The sequence below is a fragment of the Myotis myotis genome, unplaced genomic scaffold (assembly GCF_014108235.1).
Source record: "Myotis myotis isolate mMyoMyo1 unplaced genomic scaffold, mMyoMyo1.p scaffold_m19_p_15, whole genome shotgun sequence".
Lineage (NCBI taxonomy): Eukaryota > Metazoa > Chordata > Mammalia > Chiroptera > Vespertilionidae > Myotis > Myotis myotis.
The window spans coordinates 32,604,521-32,626,016 of NW_023416319.1; the positions used below are offsets into that span (position 1 = coordinate 32,604,521).

The 21,496-nt window shown below is 38.5% G+C and overlaps 1 protein-coding gene across 1 annotated transcript in view; it reads right to left on the bottom strand.

The window, feature by feature from the left end:
• Positions 1–393: 393 nt before the first annotated feature.
• LOC118670320 overlaps positions 394–21,496 on the bottom strand; it is an 83,300-nt gene continuing 62,197 nt past the window's right edge. Inside the window, exons 2-3 of the mRNA XM_036337379.1 lie at positions 810–906; positions 394–447 (exon numbers count right to left, since the gene is read on the bottom strand). Of these exons, the coding sequence (XP_036193272.1) occupies positions 394–447; positions 810–906 (151 nt within the window). The remainder of the gene's footprint in view (positions 448–809; positions 907–21,496) is intronic.

Here is a 21,496-nt window from a genome sequence, read left to right on the forward strand (position 1 = left end):
GTCCCAAAAAGTGATTTACCTAAAATTATTTCCTCCTGAAAGGCCCTCCTGATCTGATCTCTCAAATCTCCATTAGCTGCCCATCGTATAGACTCCCTTAGCATTAATAATAGCAATTAGCACACTAGATTATGACACTCACAATGTTCCATCAAGGAGTCTTGCTTACTATTACATTTTCAATGTCTGGCATAGTACTTAACAAATACCTATTGAATGAATGAATGAACTAATAAATTCAGAGTGAATTAGGCCTAATGAGGCATTAATGTGTCTCATTCTCTACTCTTTTGCCTATCTTCCCTTTGCTCTGCTGTTCCTAGTTACTTGGTGGATACAGCCATACTTCAGAGGTATTGCAGGTTGGGTTACAGACCAATAATACAGCGAGTCTTAATATTTTTGCTGGTGGAATATCTTGCCTTCGATTTGTAAAATACACAGTATCTGTGAAATGCAATAAAGCAAGGCACAATAAATTGAGGTATGCCTATACTATTCATCAGTTTTTGCTACTCAGCTGTTCAATGGAAGGTAGGGCACTATCTCTAATTATGGATGCCAAAACGCTTGTAAAAATGTTATTTCAACCATGGCTGAACACTGGTTGCCATTGTAGATATAGGATATGGAGCTGTTCCTGGTTATGTTGCTTTGTGAATAATAATTATCTATGTAACATTACTTCCTGAGATATGGAATGGCAGCCGGAGAGAGTCATGTATAGCAGCCTCCCACATGTTCCACTTTGTCCCCTTGTCTACCCCCCAATGAACAGGACAATGTGAAAACTTGAAGACTCTGCTTGCCTTGCCTCTGGAGTGGTCCTCGGTGTGGGCAGAAATGAATATTCCACTTGGCAGAAATACCTCATAAATCAATGTGAGCTGGATACAATGAGTTTCTCTGTAAAGGAATAAAATAACATGCAAGGTTTGTCCTCATTTGAGGTAGTATATCTAACTAATTTCCTTTTTTTTTTTTTTGCAATTGGACTGCAACCAGACCTTTTTTTCCAAAACCCAGAGATCCCACAACTTGATGGGATAATCGATCCCACTGGTCATCAGAAGCCTCAATTAACTGTGCAGTCTGCCACATTCAAAAGGAAAGTTGGCAACCTCTTTAAGCTGAAACTTTAAACATTTTCTTTTTCGGAGATACAGGTGCAACAAAAAAGGGTATTCCAGTTATATTTTCAGAATCTACAGTTTATAAGCATCATTTCACTGGGCATGTAGAATAATTCACTAAGGATTCTACCATAGCAGCTGGTTCATATTATGAAATTGAAGTAAAAAAGAATATCAGAAATAAGAAGGTGCAGTGTAATAGGAACTGGTGGGTGGGATCTGAGATCCTAAATGTTGTTCTTGAGTATGTCGTGGATCTGATGGTTCCTTAGGCCGCCCCCCCCCCCGCCCCACCATTAGCATCTGTTTCCAGATGAAATTGGGCAACGATAAGGGTCCAAGGCAACCCCTGAAAGGCAAATAATTTCCCCAGTGTCATCTGAGAAGTATGGAAGGAGATAAGGCAGCTGCATACCATGTTCTGGTGGTCACAGGCAGAGAGCATTCTTAGCATTATCTGAAGCTCTAGGCAGCCCAAGTGTGTGGTCTGTGAAATGCACCTACCATTCTATCCCCAGGAGAAGCTCTGAGTACCAGTCAACCTTCCTGGGAAAGTGCTTTGGCAAACTAAAGTGAGAAAAACACTGCCTGTGTGAATCTATACTTTCCAGCTCAAAGAGGTAAGTGAAGAGTCCTAAACCCAGATATGTTGTCCCCAGTGTTAAACAGTGAAATATTGGGAAACAGCTGTCTCTTGGATTGATTTGTCTTCCCTAATTTTTAATCCAGATGTGTGCCAACACTAAGATCCAGCTGGGAAATCTGATTGCAGTCTCTCTTCTTCTCATAACTACTCTGCAAATACTGGCAGCGAAGTAAAGCTATGGGAATGGCAAGCCACAGCACTAAGGTGCTTTGAAAAATTGAAACAGGGCACGATCACCTCTGGTCTGCCACGTGACACCTTAAGGAGAGAAAAAGCCTGGGATGCCTGACTCCACTGAGCTTTCTTACTAGAGTCAGTAGCTGTTTGGAACATTTAATCTCAACCACAACATTTGTGAGACACAGTAACCTAGAAGCTCTTGATAAAAACACATATTCCTGGTTCCTGCCCTTAATATATGGAATCAGAAATTCTGTGTAGGGAATCTGCATTTTAAACAACTTCCTGATATGATTCTTACATATGCCAAAGTTGAGGACTTCTGACGCTCACAAGTTTAGGTACTATGTTCCAAACACTGTTCTACTCAACTGCTTGACCATCATAATATTTTTTAAGTCAGAAAATAGTTCCCAAGTCACTCAGTGGGCTCTCCATTCTGCCAGCTCTTGCCCCTAAATTCCAATCTGCTATTGCTGATTCTCATTCACATGTTATTCCTTGGGTCTTGTCCAGCCTTAACTGGTATCCTGGCTTTGCTTTTCACGAACATAAAATCTTAGAATATTAGAGCCAGAAAGAACTTTAGAGATCACTTCTGACATCCACAATTCATGGAGGTTTGGCTTTGGTGGCATCCCACTGAACCTTCTCTTGAGAGAAAATACTATTTAGGGAAAAATCAGTATGTTCTCAATAAAACGCATATTTCTCTAATTTGACAGATAGGTGCTGAGGATCTGGCCTTGTCTTAAAAGGCATATATTGTCCTCTTTTTCTGCTTTCTGCTTCCATTTGTGAATAGTTCTCCCTGGTGCAGGTTTTATTATCAGCATTATATTCCTGAGTACTCACCATAGGCCAGCATATTGTAGGCTCCTGTCAAATATCTGTTTAATGATGGAAAGGAGAGCGAGAAGGAAAGGAGTAATTCTTCTCTAAAACAGAAATTAGAACTGCTTTTGATCAAGAGCTACCATCAGTAGTCTTCATGTGGTAAAGATTGTTGGTATTAATATTCATGTTTTTAAAAGATATATTTTTATTGATTTCAGAGAAGAAGGGAGAGGAAGAGAGAAAGAGAAACATCAATGATGAGAGAGAATCATTGATCGGCTGCCCCCTGCACAACTCAGTCCGCAGGCCAACACTCTTTCCACAGAGCTAACCTGGCTAGGGCTCATGTTCTTTTCTTCATGGTCGCAGAGCAATGCTTTCTAGTCTCTTCTATGGATAGATGTGTTCATCTAAGTGAGTTACAGACAAAGGAATGTGAGTAAAAGTGTGACCACTTCCAGGCTTGGCCCATGAAGACTTCCTACACAGGATTCTTGCTCTCTTTCTCCATCTACCAACTAAATGGAGTCAACTATAAGGTTCTAAAGCAGTGATTTTCATTGTGCAGCAAGAATTTTTAAAACATGCAATACCTGACTATTTAGTCAGGGGCACTGACCTCTTTTCCCTTAGATTGTCAAAAAATAAAAATAAAAATAAAAACAAATGACAACAGCCAACACAACAATAGCCGTCCAGTATGAATGAATTAAAAGCATACCTATTTTTGTCAGATAGGCAAAATATATATTTTGGTGTGCCACAGAATTTTAGTAATTAGTTTATGTGTACCATGAGATGAAAATCGTTTTTCTAAAGTAAGGATGATCAATAAGACTGAAGGGTCTTTGGTCTCTATGTGGAACCAAAGCTTCACAGGTCTTCACTAGACTATGATATGAGCAAGAAACTTCTGTTGCTTCTGCACCCATTGAAATTTTGCTTGTTTGTTGCATCATTTAGCTCATTCAGCTAATCATGCCTGGAAACAATGATGCTTATTCTCACAGTGTTTGCCACTTGCTATCAAGTTTCATTAGTGAGGTGTCATTGAAATCATGTTTCTCTGAGTCTTAAGTTTCCAGGTTCCAGAGAGTCTGTACTTAACAGGTCTATGGTTATCAGCCAAAAAGCCAATTATTTTCCTATCTTTCAAAGTGTATTTATAGGTGAATAATTCAAGTGAGGATCTGGATGAAATAGAGGAAAGTAATACTTAGGACAAGTTTCACCATTACCAAAGTGACCCAGGATCAGGGCCAACTTCATGAGCACATGCTTAAATGTTTACCTGTTGCCACCTTGAAATTCTTAATACTTTGTGAACAAGGGTCCTTACCATTTAATTTTGCATTAAGCCCCCCAAATCATTTAACCAGTCCTGTTCATCATACTTAAGGGAAACAAGGAGTTGCCCTTTGGCCCATCTTGGACTTCTACCTCCTGGATGAATGGAGACTTTTTGAACTATAGAGTGTGGACTTAAAGACTAGACCTGGCCAGGAGTTGTCTATGTGCACAACCTCATCTATCTGCTCTGTAACTTGGACCACTCTCTAAACTCTGACCTTGCCTTTCTTTCTGGAAGGTGCACAGGTGGTGGAGGTGATGACATAGTTCAGTGCAATTTCCCAGCAAGAAAATGGAAGCCCTCCTTTATAAAAACTGGGCATAAGTTACACCACCATTTTAAGGGCTTCCTGTTTCTTGATTTGCCTTGATATAACTTTGTCATCATCTTTAAAGTTTGAATTATCTCCTGTCCTTGTAATGTTACTGGTTTCTGATTCCTGGCCTAGAGACTAACCTGATTTCTCATTACTGATTAGCAGCCTCAAGTACCTGCTTCTTCAAATATTTCAGATTCTCCTCTCTGTGGCAATGTACTTATCCATCTTTGGCTGGCTCCTTATACACTGAGTGTCCAGATTATTATGACTAGCCAGATTATTAAGACCACCCCATCAGTACTTTGTTGGGCCACCTTTTGCCTTCAATACTTTGGCGATTCTTCTTGGCATTGACTCCACGAGATGTTGAAAGGTGATGCGAGGAATCTGACACCATGCCTGATGAATAGCACTGTCCAGTTCTGTGAGATTTGATGGTTGTGGAACCAGCTGCCTGATGGCTCTTTTAACTTCGTCCCACAAATGCTCAATTGGGTTGAGATCTGGTGATTGTGGGGGCCACCCAAGCAAGGGAAAGTCTCCCTCATGTTCTTGAAACCACTCCTGCACAATACGAGCACCATGGCATGGCGCATTGTCTTGTTGGAAGGAGCCATCTCCATTGGGATACGCCATCAACATGATAGGATGAACTTGATCAGCAACAATACTTAGGTATGTTGTGCTATTCAGACATTTATAATGGTCTGGCCCTCTAGCAACTTCAGCATGAAATTATGGCTAATTTTCCAACAAATGTCAGGTAGTTATAATAATCTGGCCACTCAGTGTAGATGTTCTGCTGAACCTTCTAATCTGTCTTTCATTCAGGTCCTAATATATGCCCTCCAGTTCTGTTTTGACTATCAGTCCTTGATACAGGTTTTTTGACTCAAGTCCCACCTTAGTTCTGCCATTACCATTTAAATGGCCTTAACCAGTGGTGCAGCTGAATGTTTAACAACCAGCTCTTTGGGGAGATGGGTGATAAAAGCCTGATTGGTAGTATTTAATGATTTCTATGGTGTAAATACCTACCCCCCTTGACCAATTTCAAGCTACTAATGTGATGTCATTGAACTCAGAGTTAGAAGAGATGTGTGCATTTGACTGGACTTTTCACAAGCTTTGTGAGGCACCTCCAGCACACCACTGGCTGAACGTTTAATTTGCCTTTTTCTGAAGAGTAATTGTACCGTAAGTCACCCAGATGTCCAAGTCAAAATCATCCTGTCATCCAAAGTTCCCTTGAGGATGAACAAGTCATTTTACATAAGGGAAAATAAGGACTATACAAAGACTAAGGACCCGGTGCACAAAGATTCGTGCACTGGGGAGGAAAGTGGGGGGGGGCGTCCCTCAGCCTGACCTGCACCCTCTCTAATCTGGGAGCCCTCAGGGGAGCCCTCTCCAATCCGGGAGTTTCTGTCTTTGCAATCATATGAGCGAATTGTCTGAGACCCCCAACCCAGTTTGGTTTGTTGTTCACAGAATAATAGAGGCATTTTTTTTCTTTGCTCCATTGTTGGAAATTTCCTGGAAATTTTAGGATATCTTCCCTTTAATTTTTCCTAGACACTCTGATTTTACTTATGTCTCTCACCTTTGCTTTCCCTCCATCCCCAACCACAATAGTAACTTGCTCCATGCTCACTTTGCTCTAGTGTCTAGGTCTCTAGGAGATCTGTCTGCCACCAGAACTATGATTCCCAGCATTCTTGTTGCTCCCTGCGCTCTGGGATTCCACTTCTGGTCCTGGAGCTGCAATCAGAACTATGATTCCCAGCATTCCTGGTGCTCCCCACGCTCTGGGCTTCTGCTTCCAGTCCTGGGGCTGCCACCGAAACTACTATTCCCAGAATTCCTGGTGCTCCCCATGCTCTGGGTTTTCCCGGACCGAGGGAGCCAAGTCCCCCCAAGGGAGCAACCAAGGGAGTGACTGAGGGAGCTACGTCCCCCAAAGCTGCCAGCTCTCCCACTTTGCTCTGTGTATGCAAATTACCCGCCATCTTTGTTGGGTTAATTTTCATACTCACTCCTCATTGGTTGGTGGGCGTGGCTTGTGGGTGTGGCTTGAGCATAGCAGAGGGATGGTTAATTTGCATGTTTCTCTTTTATTATATAAAAGAGAAAATTAAATTTGATGGTGGGGTGAAAATTTGACTTCTCTTTCTCCTCATCCTTACATTAATTGCTCACTAAATCATATATAGCTTATTTTCTTAATATCTGATAAATTCACACCATCTTCTCCATTTCTTCTGAGACTGTCATTTTTGGCTACATTATTTTTCACCTGGGTTGCATAGTTGGCACTTTTGACTCTAGTCTTGTGTCCTTTCTAATCTCTTCTCTATATTACTTTCTAAAATGCACTGTGACCATATTATAACCTGAGTTAAAAACCTTTAATAGTATTTCATTGCCTATAGAAAAAAAATCATACATGGTTTTCTGTGAACTGGTTCAAATTCACATCTTCATCCTCCATCTCTTAACTTATGCTCCACCTAGGCTGAAAGATTGAAGTTCCCTCACAATGTATTTATCTTCTCACTTGTGAGCCTTTTACATATGATTCTCTTCTCCCTGAAATGTTCTTTCCCTGCTTTTTAAAAATTGCTAATTCTCATCAATTTCAGGTAGTCGTTTATATACTGCATCCTCCAAAAAGTTTCCCTGACATCCTTCAGGATAGTTTTACTTTATTTTTTAATATGTTTTTATTCATTTCAGAGAGAGGAAGGGAGAGGAGGAGAGGGATAGAAACATCAATGATGAGAATCACTGATTGGCTGCTTCCTGCATGCCCCCAACTGGGGATGGAGCCTGAAACCCAGGCATATGCCCTGACTAGGAATTGAACCCTGACCTCCTGGTTCATAGGTTGACGCTTAACCACTAAGCAACACCAGCTGGGCTGTATAGCTTTATTTTTTGTTCTTTCTCTGATCTCATAGTACCTTACTATCTACACTAATAAGGACATATGTTTATCAGGATCTCATAGAAAACAAATGCCATATATCAGCTGCACAGTTTGACAAGTTTAATAAAACAAAAGTATAAGCAGAGTTTGGAGGAAGCAACAAGTGTGCTAGTGGCATCAGAAAGTGTTATCACTCTAAGTCTGATAAAGGATAGGGAAGAGTCAGTTACCACGACTTTGAGGGAGAATACCTGATGAAGGTACTTCACCCTATGAAGGCTGTGTGTAGAAATAGCCATAGCAACTCCACATGGAGGGAGCTCAGGAAATACATACTCCAACCTCACACCCTTCATACCCTCCAATCTATTGCCAATGACTATAATTGGCTAAATCCAACCAAAGACAAAGAACAAGTAGAGGAAGATGTAATTTGTATGTATAACTTATAATGGTCAGCTTTCTAGTTCATAGAACCAGGTTGATAGAAGTTTATATCCAGAGATACAAACATAAGTTATCTAGCATAGCCAATGCCCACTTATTGAACACTGACTTTACTTGACAAATGGTATTTATAGTTCATAAAAGTGCCCTTCATTATATAGATAGTTGTCTCCATTTTACAAGTGACAAACAGGTTCAGCTGGTTAGGCTAGCAAATAGGTACAGGGTAAGGATGCAAATCCAGTTCTGACTGGGTCTAAAGGCTGTTTTTCCACTTTCCCATACTTTCATTGTTATAATATTTTGCCTCATCCACTGGACTATGGTCTACTTGAGTATAAAGTTAACATTTTATTTATCTTTATATCACCAGTGCCTTGCACAATGGCTTGCCCATAGGAGAGAATAGATATTTGTGGAGTTGATTTACAAAATTCACAGAATGATTCAATAGTTTGAGTGGGGAATGGGGAATGGGAACATGCCATGGGATGTTAGTGAATTATATCTGGCACTAAGGCACCTCTTTGTAATTGTTCTTTATAAATAATTGCCCTCCTGTTAGCATCATAGGGAGGAAGGAAGTTTATCTGATTCCTTAACCATAATGGTGTATAACAAAAACTGACAAGTGGGTTCTTTTTATGCTGATCATTTCCACCTTCCCCCTAATTTGGCTAAGAGTCGTAGTTAACAAACAATGGATTTGTTCTCCCTACTCCTTCCTCTATGACTTTTCTTCTGAGCTTCCATGTCCTTTTCTAATGGTTCACTTAACTTGGCTTTTCCTTTCACTTAACTTAGCTTTTATACATCTGTCTATCACTGACTCTCTACCAGCTAGGATGGCTGGGCATTTTTTAAAGAAAAACTTTCAAAGGAAGCTGCCTGTCCTGAATGTGTGATGCTAGAGAGTGGGTTTTGGTAAGTCCTTAAGAACAGTTGTTTATGTTCTTTCAAAGGTTGCCAAGTAATAAGTAGTTGTTTGAAAGTGAAGGGTGAAGTGGTATTTCATCACGCTGTTCTCGGTGGTTCTTGTGATGGCTCAAATCGTAAAACAGTCTGTTTCAACCTTCATAGGGAGAGCTCGTCAGCCTAGCATTACTGAGTGGGCAGAGACACTCGCTTCCCTACTCAGTGCCCAGAGCACTACTCAATCCCAGCCCAGCTGGAACTCTGTGGGTAGGACCTTTGAAACTCTGAGGCTGACTGAAGCTTGTGAGCCAACAAAAGAGTCAAAGGGCCTTTGTACTTCGGCAAGGAAATGTTCCAGTGCTTTTGCACTTTCCTAATGAAGGCTGGCCCAGCAGCCCTGGTGTCCCTGGCGCACAGAGGGGGGTTGTAAGAAATAAAGACAACTTGACTCTTTGGGGTCACTCCTCTCTTCCCAGGGACTTTCACGGCAGGCCTTCCAGCTGTTGCTGGGTTTGCTACTCATTTGGACTTCACAGCTTTGGATCCGAGTGGGGGGTGGCGGGGAAGAGCTATCTTGTGTATGCTGCATTTCATCAAACAACAATGTGTGAACTCTCGCACATGACTTGTCTCATTTCCATTAGTCCCCACCTAGCTTCATCCATTTAGGTCACCTGACCAACGTGCAGGGATTTCAGTTTGCCATCCTGAATTTAATTTGTAAATTACAGGCCTATGGAGGTATCAATTATTTACTGCTGTCGCTATTGCTGGATTAAATTAAAGTACTCCACAGTACGGATTCAGGTCTTAACCCCAGCACCACATAATGCCTCCAGTGGGCCTAGTGAAGAGAGTCTTCCCTCCTGACACAATTCTAGAAAATGTGAGATTTTAGAAAGCTGAGGACCCAAATTCCAAATTCCATTGTGACCTGTTGTGTTATATAGCTGGATATGGAAATTAAGGAAGCAGAATTGCAAACAGCAGGCCTGAACAGAGCTTCAGAATTGGATCCGCAATCCTTGACTTTATAAATAAGCTATTTGAGACCCAGAGTGATTATTGGATGTGAATTACGGTGTAGGGTGATAACGGTGTTCTACTGCTCATCAATCAGAAATCTTCAACTTTGCAGAACCCATTAGATTAATTATGATATAGCATCTGAACTTACAATGAAAGAATACAATGTAAAAGGTGGTTCCAATACCACTTAGAAACTTTCGCCCTAATCAGATTCCAATTTTAGATCTAGTCCTACCTAAAGTTTCCTATAATTTCTTACATCGGAAGACTCAAAGAGTTATTTTTTATGCAGAGAAAATTGGACTCAAGTAAAAGTTATTTTCATCACTTCATCTAATTATAAAGCTGAGCACAGAACTATGACTATTCAAACATGTTGCAATATTACAAAGAGAGTGAAATAAAAATGAAGGATGATTTTGACTAGCTGCCAGGGTAAGAAAAGGTGGGAGACATGACTCTCATGATTGGAGGGAAAAAGTAAGGAAGCAGTAATTTCTTTTCAGAATGTTTATACACTCTGTTTTGTTAGGTATTTAAAGGTTTTGTGCTAAATACAACAGTGATTATTCCTTAGCAGCATGTAGCTTATCCAAGCAATAAAGGGTGTTTTTATTGCAACTGATTTCAAGTACTATGGTCTTCCATTGAGAAAAAGAGATAGACTTATGGCCTGGCCAGGGAATGTGAATTTGAACAAACATTGTCTAGATTCGGGATAACACAAAACCACATCAACATTAAGGAGAGAAAATTTAGGCAAAAACAATACCTTGAGTTTAAAAGTGAAGCAAAAGAGAACTTAGCATGAGTTAGAAGAGCTCTTAAGTCAGTCAACTATTTTGAATTCTTTAAAAAAAGCAAAGAACCCTATTTGGCCTAGAAAAAAAGAACTTGTAACTGCCTCTCAACTTTCAATTACCTCTGGGGAGATTAACTACATTAACTTATCTAGTTTCCTTCTAATACACTGCTGCTGAGAAACAGTTGGTGTACAAGTTCGAGAGACCCGGAAGTAATTTCAAACCACGTATGCAGTTTACAAAACCAAATCATAATCTCTCTAAACCTCAACTTCCTTATCTGTTAAATAGTATAAATAGCAGCAATTTTTAGGGTGGGCCTGAGAGGTAAGTGCAAAAAGATAAACCTCAATCAATAGTTTTTAATTTCTGATGAACAGATTGTTGTCTAAGACACAGCACTGTCAGTATATTTCCATTGTCTCTGGAAGTGACAATAAGTTATTCTCTTATTCATTTAGTTATTCTTGCTGCCCAGAAACCAAACAATTTAGAAAAAAAAGGGTATTCCTACTCAAGGTGAGAGTTGGTATTGGTCAAAGATATATTACCTCCCAGAAAATGGAAGAGGTTGAAAAGAGGTGGAGAGAGTCATTTTCAGGCTCCTGTGAGCTAAAATGTGTTGTGCTTGCAGCTAGGCAAATTCCCAGGATTTCAGAAGCAGGCACATATATCAATATATTGTAATGCGAACATAAATGCCAGTGTGTGAGAAGTGAAAGGAATCATTTCAAGAGCATGGACATTTTTTTTTATTGATTTCAGAGAAGAAGGGAGAGGCAGAGAGAGATAGAAACACGAATGATGAGAGAGAATCATTGGATAGCTGCCTCCTGCACACCCCCCACTGGGGATCGAGCCCACAACCTGGGCATGTGCCCTTGACTGGAATCGAACCCGGGACCCTTCAGTCCACAGGCTGTTGCTCTATCCACTGAGCCAAACCAGCTAGGCTGGACATTTTGTTTTAAATTCTTATCTATTGAGCATCCACTATGTATTCAACACACATAGTGTTTAGGTACTTTATATATGCCATTTCACTTTATTCTCACCATTATCCTATGGAAACATATTATCCTCATCCTGTACCTGAGGAGACTAACAGAGAGGTTAACCCGGATGAGTAATGTGTATATTGTAAAGCAGAAGTAGGAAGGACAGTTAGGATTCTTTTGCAGTAATCTAATTGAAAGGAATTGTTGGTTGGTGAGAATAGAGAGAAGTAAATCTTTTGAACAGATTTTATGATGTTGTTTTTGCCCCAATGGCTTATTAAAGAAATCAATTACAGTTGACCTTTGAACAACACAGGGGCTAGGGCACTACCTCTGAGTAGTTGAATATCCACATATAATTTTTGATTCCTACAAAACTAACTACTAAGAGTCTACTGTTGAATGGAAGCCTTACCAAAAATAGTCGATTAAACACGTATTTTTGTATGTTATCTGTATTATATACTGTGTTCCTACAATAAAGTAAGCTAGAGAAAATAAAATGTTATTAAGAATTATAAGCTGCCGAAACCGGTTTGGCTCAGTGGATAGAGCGTCGGCCTGCGGACTGAAGGGTCCCGGGTTCGATTCCGGTCAAGGGCACGTACCTGGGTTGCAGGCACATCCCCAGTGGGAGATGTGCAGGAGGCAGCTGATCGATGTTTCTCTCTCATCGATGTTTCTAACTCTATCTCTCTCCCTTCCTCTCTGTAAAAAATCAATAAAATATATTTAAAAAAAAAGAATTATAAGGAAAATAAAATACATTTACAGGATTTATCGAAAAAAAAATCCATGTATAAGTGGACTCATGTAATTCAATCCCAGGTAGTTCAAGGGTCATCTGTAATTCAGTTATAGCAACTAAGTGTTCAAACATGTTCTTATGACTCTTCTGGATCATATCTTATACTTTCTCTTTAATAAATGTGATTTATAAATAAATTAAACGCACTTGAATTTAGAGACAATGTCCAGATCCCCATCTAGTCTCTATTTTAAAGATCTTTAGATAGTAAGGTTGAGAAATCACCCTTGTGAAGTGTTCACAGTCATGATGGCCAGGACCTACTTTCGGGAATCTGACCAATAAAACAGCCTATGGTTTCAAGCATTATGTTGGCCCTGAAAGAATTCCTGTAGTCTCAATAATTTACCCTTTATCATGAACCTATCAAATGAAAATGGCCAATATAGTTTTGTTTTATTTAGCTGTTACTTTCATGCTGCCTCTTTCTTCTCCATGATGAACCATATATACACACAGCTATAAATAAAAACTACCTTTAAAAATATTTTTATGAACTGCACTTTGAATAAATGCATGACTTATCTGTGACCAGGTAAGTTGTATGTTTGGTGACTGAAAACATTTTCTCCACTAACTGGATGCTAAAGTCTTACATTTTATCATCAGAGAAACTTTGCACATCAAAATGCTCATTACTTTAGATCAGGGTTTCTCAAACTTGACATTCGAATTGATATTTTGGAACAGATAATTATTTGCCGTGGGGTGCTGTCCTGTGCACTGTAGGATGTCTAGCAATATCTCTGGTCTCTCCCCACTAAATGCCACTGGCAATGCCCTCTTCCTTTTTACAAAATTGTGATAATCAAAATGTCTCCAGACCCTGTCAAATGAGGAGGCAAAATTGCCTCCAATTGAGAATCACAGCCCCAAAGACAAGATTATGTTACTCTACTTCCAGTCATAGACAAAATGATTTTGTTTGCTTTTCTATGTGGACAATCTATAAGAATAAGCCTCAATAGATATTTTGTCATCAACATTATTAAAAATAAATTTATCATTTTTAAAGAAAATAATATATGTTCAATTGCAGATAAAAGCAGAAAATACAGAAAAAAATAATAGAAAATAATATTTAATCACTCTTATTTTATATTTCAGGGACAACTTATATTATTATTTATGTATTAACCTTGATCACACTCTTTAAAATGAGATTACACTGTACATACTCCTTAGTAACCTGATTATTTTTAAATAATTATCTATCTATAGCATTAATTTTAAATAGCATACCAACATATGGTTTTATGGCTTTACAGTTGTGAATCATTCACTCATTTAATAAACATAGTACACTAAGTGCTAGGGATAAAATAGTGAAGAAGACAAATGGGCAAGAAACTGCTCTCATGAAGTTGAAAAGACCAACAAAGAAAATAAATGCAGCAAGAAAGAATAGGCAATGGCCTAAAATCCTCTAGAAAGACAGGTCTTGGCAGCCAGGGGAGGTTGGTCAAGATAGATGAGGATAGAAAAATAAAGAATACCTAGTGTTGAAGACAAGCTGCTATCCTATTGAGCTATGTTTCCCTCCACACATTCATCACTATAATGCTTAATAAATGATTGAATAATTTAAATTTTTACATTAACTTGAACAATCTTCAATCATTTCTCCTCCTTGATGGTAACCTGTTATTCTTTCTCTCTCTACAATTCCCCAAGATGTGAGGCAAATGTTTGACGTCTTATGGTTGTGTTCTTAACAGGTATGGAAACTCTGACCCTAGTGGAATCATTCAATATGTGAAAATGATGATTTTTTTTTAAAGTATTAGAACTCAAATAGATATGATTTTCTAGACTAAAAGCCTTTTTTTTTTTTTACAGTGTTTCTTCTAAGTGTAACAATAGCCCTAACCCTCCTGATTCATATAAATATCCCTACCAGGATAGTCATTTCTCCTCTTGCCAGCTTGTCCCTTGATAAAAGGAACCTTGGAAGAAGAAGTCTGATGGGACTTTTGCCATTCCCCCTGTAAACCTGCAGAAACCAGAGTTGTGGGAATGGTAAGTAAAACTTTCCTGAGTAGGTCACTAAAAGTGACCTGTTTCCCATCTTATTCCTATTTCTTGGTTCCTGAACCCATGTATTTTACCACTTGAAGATACAGCACTGTATAATAGTCATTGACTTAGAGCTGGGGTGGGGAACGTCCAGCCTGTGGGCCATAGAAGGCACGCAAAATCATTTGTTCTGGCCTTGCCGAGGCATTAGGGGTGAGCTAATTAAATGTTTGATCAAATATAGCAGGCTAATTTTTAAGCTGATAATTTTGTATGGCCTGCAAATAATGTTATAAATATATCATAATAGTCCTTTGTAGAAAAAAGGTTCACCACCCCTGCTAAAGACTATATACTGAATTATTGAAGATAGTGTCCCATCCTTGTTGGGTATCATTTCCAACCTGATATCATAACAGCTATTCATCACTCTTTCAGGCTGGCAGCTTCACAGGTGTTACAGTATGAAACAGGACTAGTAATGTGCCTACTGCTGCACTTCCTTTGCTTTAAATAGTCTCTTGCTCTGTGCAATGTTATGTGGTCAATAGATCAAACAATCGTAAGCCTCTAGCTGTCTGAGGAACTAAAGACAAGAAAAGAAAAACTTATACCAAGAAAAATTGTCAACTCTTATCAAAATGAAACACATCACTCATATTCAACATTGTACTGTAGATTCCAGTCAATGCAATATGACAAGAAAATGAAATAAAGACATTCAAATTAAGTTGGAAGAATTAAACCACTTGCAGAAGACATTCTTATCTATGTAAAAAATGCTAAAGAATCTACAAAAATCTCTATCAGAAATAAGAAGTAAGTTTAAAGAACATAGAATGTGCATATAAACATTTACAAATTAAATAAAAACAAATTATAATAAAAATCAACAGCATCATTTTATTTTATTTTTAATATATTTTTATTGATTTCAGGGAGGAAGGGAGAGGAAGAGAGAAATAGAAACATCAATGATAGAGAATCACTGATCCCCTACTGGGGATTGAGCCCACAACCTAGGCATGCGCCCTGAACGGGAATTGAACTGTGACTTCCTAGTTCATAAGCTGACGCTCAACCACTGAGCAACACTGGTTGGGCAACAGCATCATTTTAGTGTAGTGAGTTCTTTTCTCTGTTTTAACATAAATATGAGATCCACTATAACAATCTACATTGTTTTGGATGAGCATGCCTAACATGATCTTATTTCATGGAATAACTCAAATTCTTCCACTCTTTCTATTTCAACTATTTTTACAGTCTTCTAAAATCAATTTGTTCTTTAATTGGCTTGAATGCTTTATTTATTTGTTAGTTCTTGATAAGTAAGCACAAATAAAAGTGATACAACTTGTACTTCACACAATCATAATCACAACTACCAATATAAACTTTAACACTGAACTATTGTGGCAATACTCAGTTATATGTTATCACCAAAATCATATAGAAAAATAATTTTTAAGTATTTTTACAAAAATTATATAGGGATCCTCCATAATAATACATCTGTGGGCTATAATGAGATTTATGGAACTCAGTTCTGAGAAATATTGATGAACACCACTCATTTGTCAGTAAGCCCTATAAAGTCTGGTATGTCTTGTATTGTGTCCTATACATTAAGGCCAAGAATTTTTCAAGCTTTTATAATACAGAGAGTATACTCAGTGAGGATTTAGATCTTTACTAACACAAAGTGGGTATTCATCTGATAGTTATGGATTAAATTATACCCAAACATTTTTTAATGATTTGAGTGGGCAGCTGTGGCATACTAGTGATGTGCTAAGAGCACTAACATACTTATGTTAGGAACCTGGCATTTTTAGTAAAGAAAGAGATGATTTTGATTTTTTTTTTTAATAATCAAAACTTATCCCTCCCCATTCAAATACCCATTTGGATATAATTAAAGAGTGCACTGTGTGAATATGTTGGTGGTTGCATTGCTGAGGGGAATTCATTTTAATGGAGAGAACAATAGATTTGGAGTCAGGAATTCTGGTTTCTTTCTGGCTTCTGTCACTAATTAGCTTCTCACTCTGTTTTTCTTTTAGCAAAAGAAAAGAACATCTCTTCTGCTACTTCACTGGGTTTGTGATCAAAATACTAAGTCATTTAGAAATCACTGAAGAATGCAGAAGAATCATTCAAAAAGCAGAAATCACTAAAGAATGCAGAAGGTTCTTTTATTATAATACAGAATTTAAACAATGATTGTGTGTGTGTGTGTGTGTGTGTGTGTGTGTTTACAACATTTAAGGTCATACAATAACTAACACTCTTTCTCACTTGTGACTCCTTGATTGGACCAAAGATGGGAGCATGGCATTGTGAAGCTCTAATTCGGAGTCTAGTATTCCTATATCATTTTCCTCAGCCATAGATGATCTCTATCATGCAATTAGAGATTGTCTTTATTTGCAAACTTCCCCTACACTTCTGATTTCCTTCAGGTTTCAGATGTTGAAGTATTCATGCATGTTTGCAGGAATTCAAAATTATTATTGATTCTATACTGGGCTGAGGATTACGAAACAGTCTGAATGAGAGAGAAATAATATCCACAGAGCTTGCGATTAGCCAGTAGTGGCGGGGTGGGGGTGGGGGGTTGGGGGGGAAGACCCGTTTTTCTTAGAGGAAACTTCATCTGGATTAAATAATAGCAGTGTGCAGTTCCCTGAGTCTGGCCCCAGTTTGGAAGTATAGTAACTCTGCACAGAGTTTACATTTAATAAAGATATTTGTGGCCATTCTTATTTCATGGCCAAATATTTGGATATTTGGAATTAGGAGTGTGTACTTAAAAAATGTCAACTGTTCATTAAGCAGCCCTCAGTAGGAGGTGTAAAAAGATTTTGTTTTTCTACTTATATTAGACCAGTCTTGCTCCTTTGGGAAGTCAGAGGAAAACAGACTAAAGCAAAACAAAGAACAAGTGTAAAAACACCAGCACATGAGCACTGAAAAACCAGAAGCATCAATTTTTTTTTCCCCCCTAAACCCACTCTTCCAGGAAACAATCTAATTAAATAGCCGGAAAGCATATTTTCATTAGTTTTCTTTCCCAGCATCAAACTTTAATTTTATATTTGAAAATTTCTTATAAAAAGATTTTAAAGTATTATTACAAAGATAATATGTATTCTCTGTAGAAAAGCTTTATATCTATTGAGAAACAAACAAAAAAAAATGAAATGGGAAAAAAAAAGCAACTTGGTCAACTCATGGGGTTAATTACTATCCTTGCTGAATCAATGAAAATTCAATCAGGTAAGTAATGTGACTGCCCTTCAAAAGTGTCCAGTTGAATACAGAATAGTGAGAGACAGCCCTCACTGAGAGCTTACTGTGTGCCAGACACTATTCTGACCCCTGTGCCAGTGCCCTTTCAACAATCCCAGGAAGGTACTTTTACCCCCATTACAGAGATTAAAAAACAAACAAACTAACAAAACAAAAACTAGATTCTACAGGCCAGTGATTAATCAGATCAACATCAACATGTGTTTATTAAGCCCTGCTTTGAGAGCTATAAAGCAGATATGAGAAAGATAACGTCTCAATTTTTAAGAAGCATACAACCTTGCTGTATTAAAGTTTATTCTCTTCACCCACAGGGTTTCTGGAAAGTACACAATGCACTGTTTAAAGCAGACACTTCCCAGTTATTCCACTCTATGGGGACTTGAGTCTTTCATTACTTTTGAACTATTTTACAACACTGTAAATTATAGGTAACTTAACAGCAGTACAAAAGAATTCTTGTCTATAGATATGCAAATAAATTATGTCCAGTGGAAGTCCAAGACTTCCCTCCTCCATTGTGGAAGCAGCCAGTTTTGGGTCCACTTGCAAATTCATTTAGACATTCCTGACCTATAATCATGTCTGCTCTTTGGATACTCTTTTGAACTGGTTATAACATCTTACCAGTTCTCTCATTATTCAATGAGCTGAATAAAATTGCTGACGTGTTCATTTTATGTTTGTTAAAAAATTATCCTTTAGCATGACCTTAGGCTCTAGAGCAGTGGTTCTCAACCTTGGCTGCACATTAGAATCACCTGGGAATCTTTTTAAAGGCCTCTGAGGATGAGGCTCAGAAATCAGGATTTTAAAAAGATTCCCGGGTGATTCTAATGTGCAGCCAAGGTTGATAACCACTGCTCTAGAGTCAGCCAGGCATAGATCCCAATCCTAGCTTGGCTATTTACCAGCTGTGTAATATCAGGTAAAATCTTAGCCTCTCTATTCATAGTACCTTCCTCATTGAATTTTTGTGGGATATGTGACATGATACTTCTATTCTGAAACTTAGAAGCACTCTACACTTTTTTCCTTTTATTTAAGAACCAGCAGAAACAATGTATAGAAGTACAATCAATGTGACTTTTTTTTTTTACACCTCTAAAGTTCTTGATTTAAGTCTTATGATTCAACTACCTATAATAGGTCAAAATATTTTTCAAAGCCATGTAAGTGAAACAGACTCATGACTTTCAAATTCCAGTTAGGCATATTTAATATGCAAAGGTTAATCAGTGAGTAATCTTTGCAATCATGTTTGTAGAGGAAGACACCCATAATAATCAATTTCATACATTTTCGCTCTAAATACGTTTTCATGAATTTCTTCCTTTCAAATGCAATTCTTATCTAGTGCACTACACAGGCTGTCCTCAAAAGATTAGTAATCCTTAATTTTAATTCCACCTAAATCATGAATATTATCAATTCATTCTAAAATTATACTTTGCCTTTTACATTTAAAAATATTTTTAAAAGCCCCCTTTTCTGAAATTGGAATCATTAAATACTTTTTTAAGTGGTGAAGAACCAGTTGACAAATGCCATTTATGTAAATAGCCATTAACTGCATTTTGAAATCCCTTTCAAAATCCTTCAGAGATTAAGATCTCTAGATTTTAGAAGCTTTATTACCAATCTTCTTAATTTCTGGAACAAACTTATTCCACCCACCCCTTTTGAACATTCCCCATGGACCTAGTGATTTCTATACTTACATATATACAAGTAGTATTTCCGACATAAGAAATATGAGAGTCTCAATAAGCTCTTGGTAAAAGTAACTTTGGAATGTTGTATACGATATACTTCTCAGAGGTTCATGAAATTAGATTGTTAAAGAGCAAAGAAACCTGTTTCATTTTTTTAAATCCAGTGTTTCCAAAATCCCAGGGCTCACTGCACACAATGCTCCTCTTTCCCATCTCCTTCTGACCACATTCACCATCTTTTATTCATATATATACTAGAGGCCCAGTGCATGAATTTGTGCACCAGTGGGGTCCCTCAGCCTGGCCTGCAGGATCGGGCCAAAACTGGCTCTCTGACATCCCCCAAGGGGTCCAGGATTGCAAGAGGGCACAGGCCAGGCCGAGGGACCCCACCGGTGCATGATCAGAGCTGGGGAGGGATCGAGGGAGGGCTCCAGGGTGTGTCTGGCCTGTCTCACTCAGTCCCAATTGGCCAGGCCCCAGCAGCAAGCTAACCTACCAGTCAGAGCATCTGCCCCTTGGTGGTCAGTGCACATCATAGCGACTGGTCAACCAGCTGACTGTCTGCCTCCTGGTGGTCAGTGCATGTCACAGCAAGCAGTTGAGTGGCCTTAGCATATCATTAGTATATTACGCTTTGATAGGTTGAACAGCTGACTGGACGACCAGACACTTTGCATATTAGGCTTTTATTATATAGGATATTACCACAGAGCCCATACAAATGCTGTTTTCCCACTAGACCCACACTAGATCTCAATTCTGGTGCACAATAGAATCCCAATCCCCAGTGTAAAGTGCATCAAGTACCAATATTTAGTTTAAACGCCTCAGGTAATTCATGTTTAGCCAGTGTGAGAACCACTACCCTGACCTCCAAGCTCTACGAAGGTGGGGCCTGCATCTGATTTTGCTTACCCTTATTATTCACATAGTAAATTAAAAAATTGTCAAATAAAGAATAAATAAGTGAATTTTTGAAATAAAGGGATAAATGAATGAAAGGGGCAAATAGTGCGCCTTGGGAAACACTGCCTTAGGAAAACATTTGCTGAGCAACCATATTGCTTGGTACACATTATTTTGTAGGCAGGGAGGGCAAGTCCAATTTTGGCATTTTATGAAGAACTCAACCCTTTGGACTTCTTCCTGCTGAGCAGTTCTAGATTAAGCCACTCAGATTTCAGCTCGAAGTCCAGAGCAAAGTATGATTCTATTTATACTCTGTGGTTGTGGGTTGCTGTCAGAGGAGACCTTGGGTGTTTTCTGCAGCCACTGTTGATCTCATTTCTTTAGGGGCTTCCAAACCATGAAGACTCATGTGATGAGTTTCCCCACACCTAAACCCCTTATTTATATTTGAAATTCTTCCCAGGGCCAGCTGAAATCACACCACCACTGGTGTGACTGCTTTCTTTGCTCATTACATCCACACTGCTCTCTTTGAAATAGAATAAATGCAAAACCTTTGTAAATACTATTTGTTATTTCTCTAAAGTTTCCATTCTCAGACCAGTTCCTGAAGGTAATGCTATTATTTTCAGTTTAAGACACTGACACTTAGAAGAGGTGACAGCTTTAAAGAAGTGTTGTATATCTGCAAGTGCACACTGGACTTGAGAACAGGCAGGTAACCTCTGAGAAACTCATATTCAGACCACTTGCCAACATTGCTTAGAAAAGTCATTCTTCCTTTTGCCTTTTTGGAGTCTTCCTAGGTCACTCAGAAGGGACAAACTTCCCCATAAGTAGCTGGGCAAGCTCTAGTGACCAGGTCCCCTGTCTAGCAGCCGGCAGCCTCCTCTTATTTATTTGCAAGTAGCACTGAAACTAGTCCTTGTGCTGATCTTGGTAAGAACCAGTATAATGTCATCTCTACTCATTTCAACACAGTTTCTTTGCTATTGGACCTAAGAGTTTTATGCAGAAAAAAACCAACCATTGAAATTAATGTACATTTTTGTCTCCTTTCAGGAGTATCTTTTTTATACAGGGAGTTTGAGATATCTGGACTTTCATTTCTGAGAATCACACTTTTGTTACACTTTAGTCAAA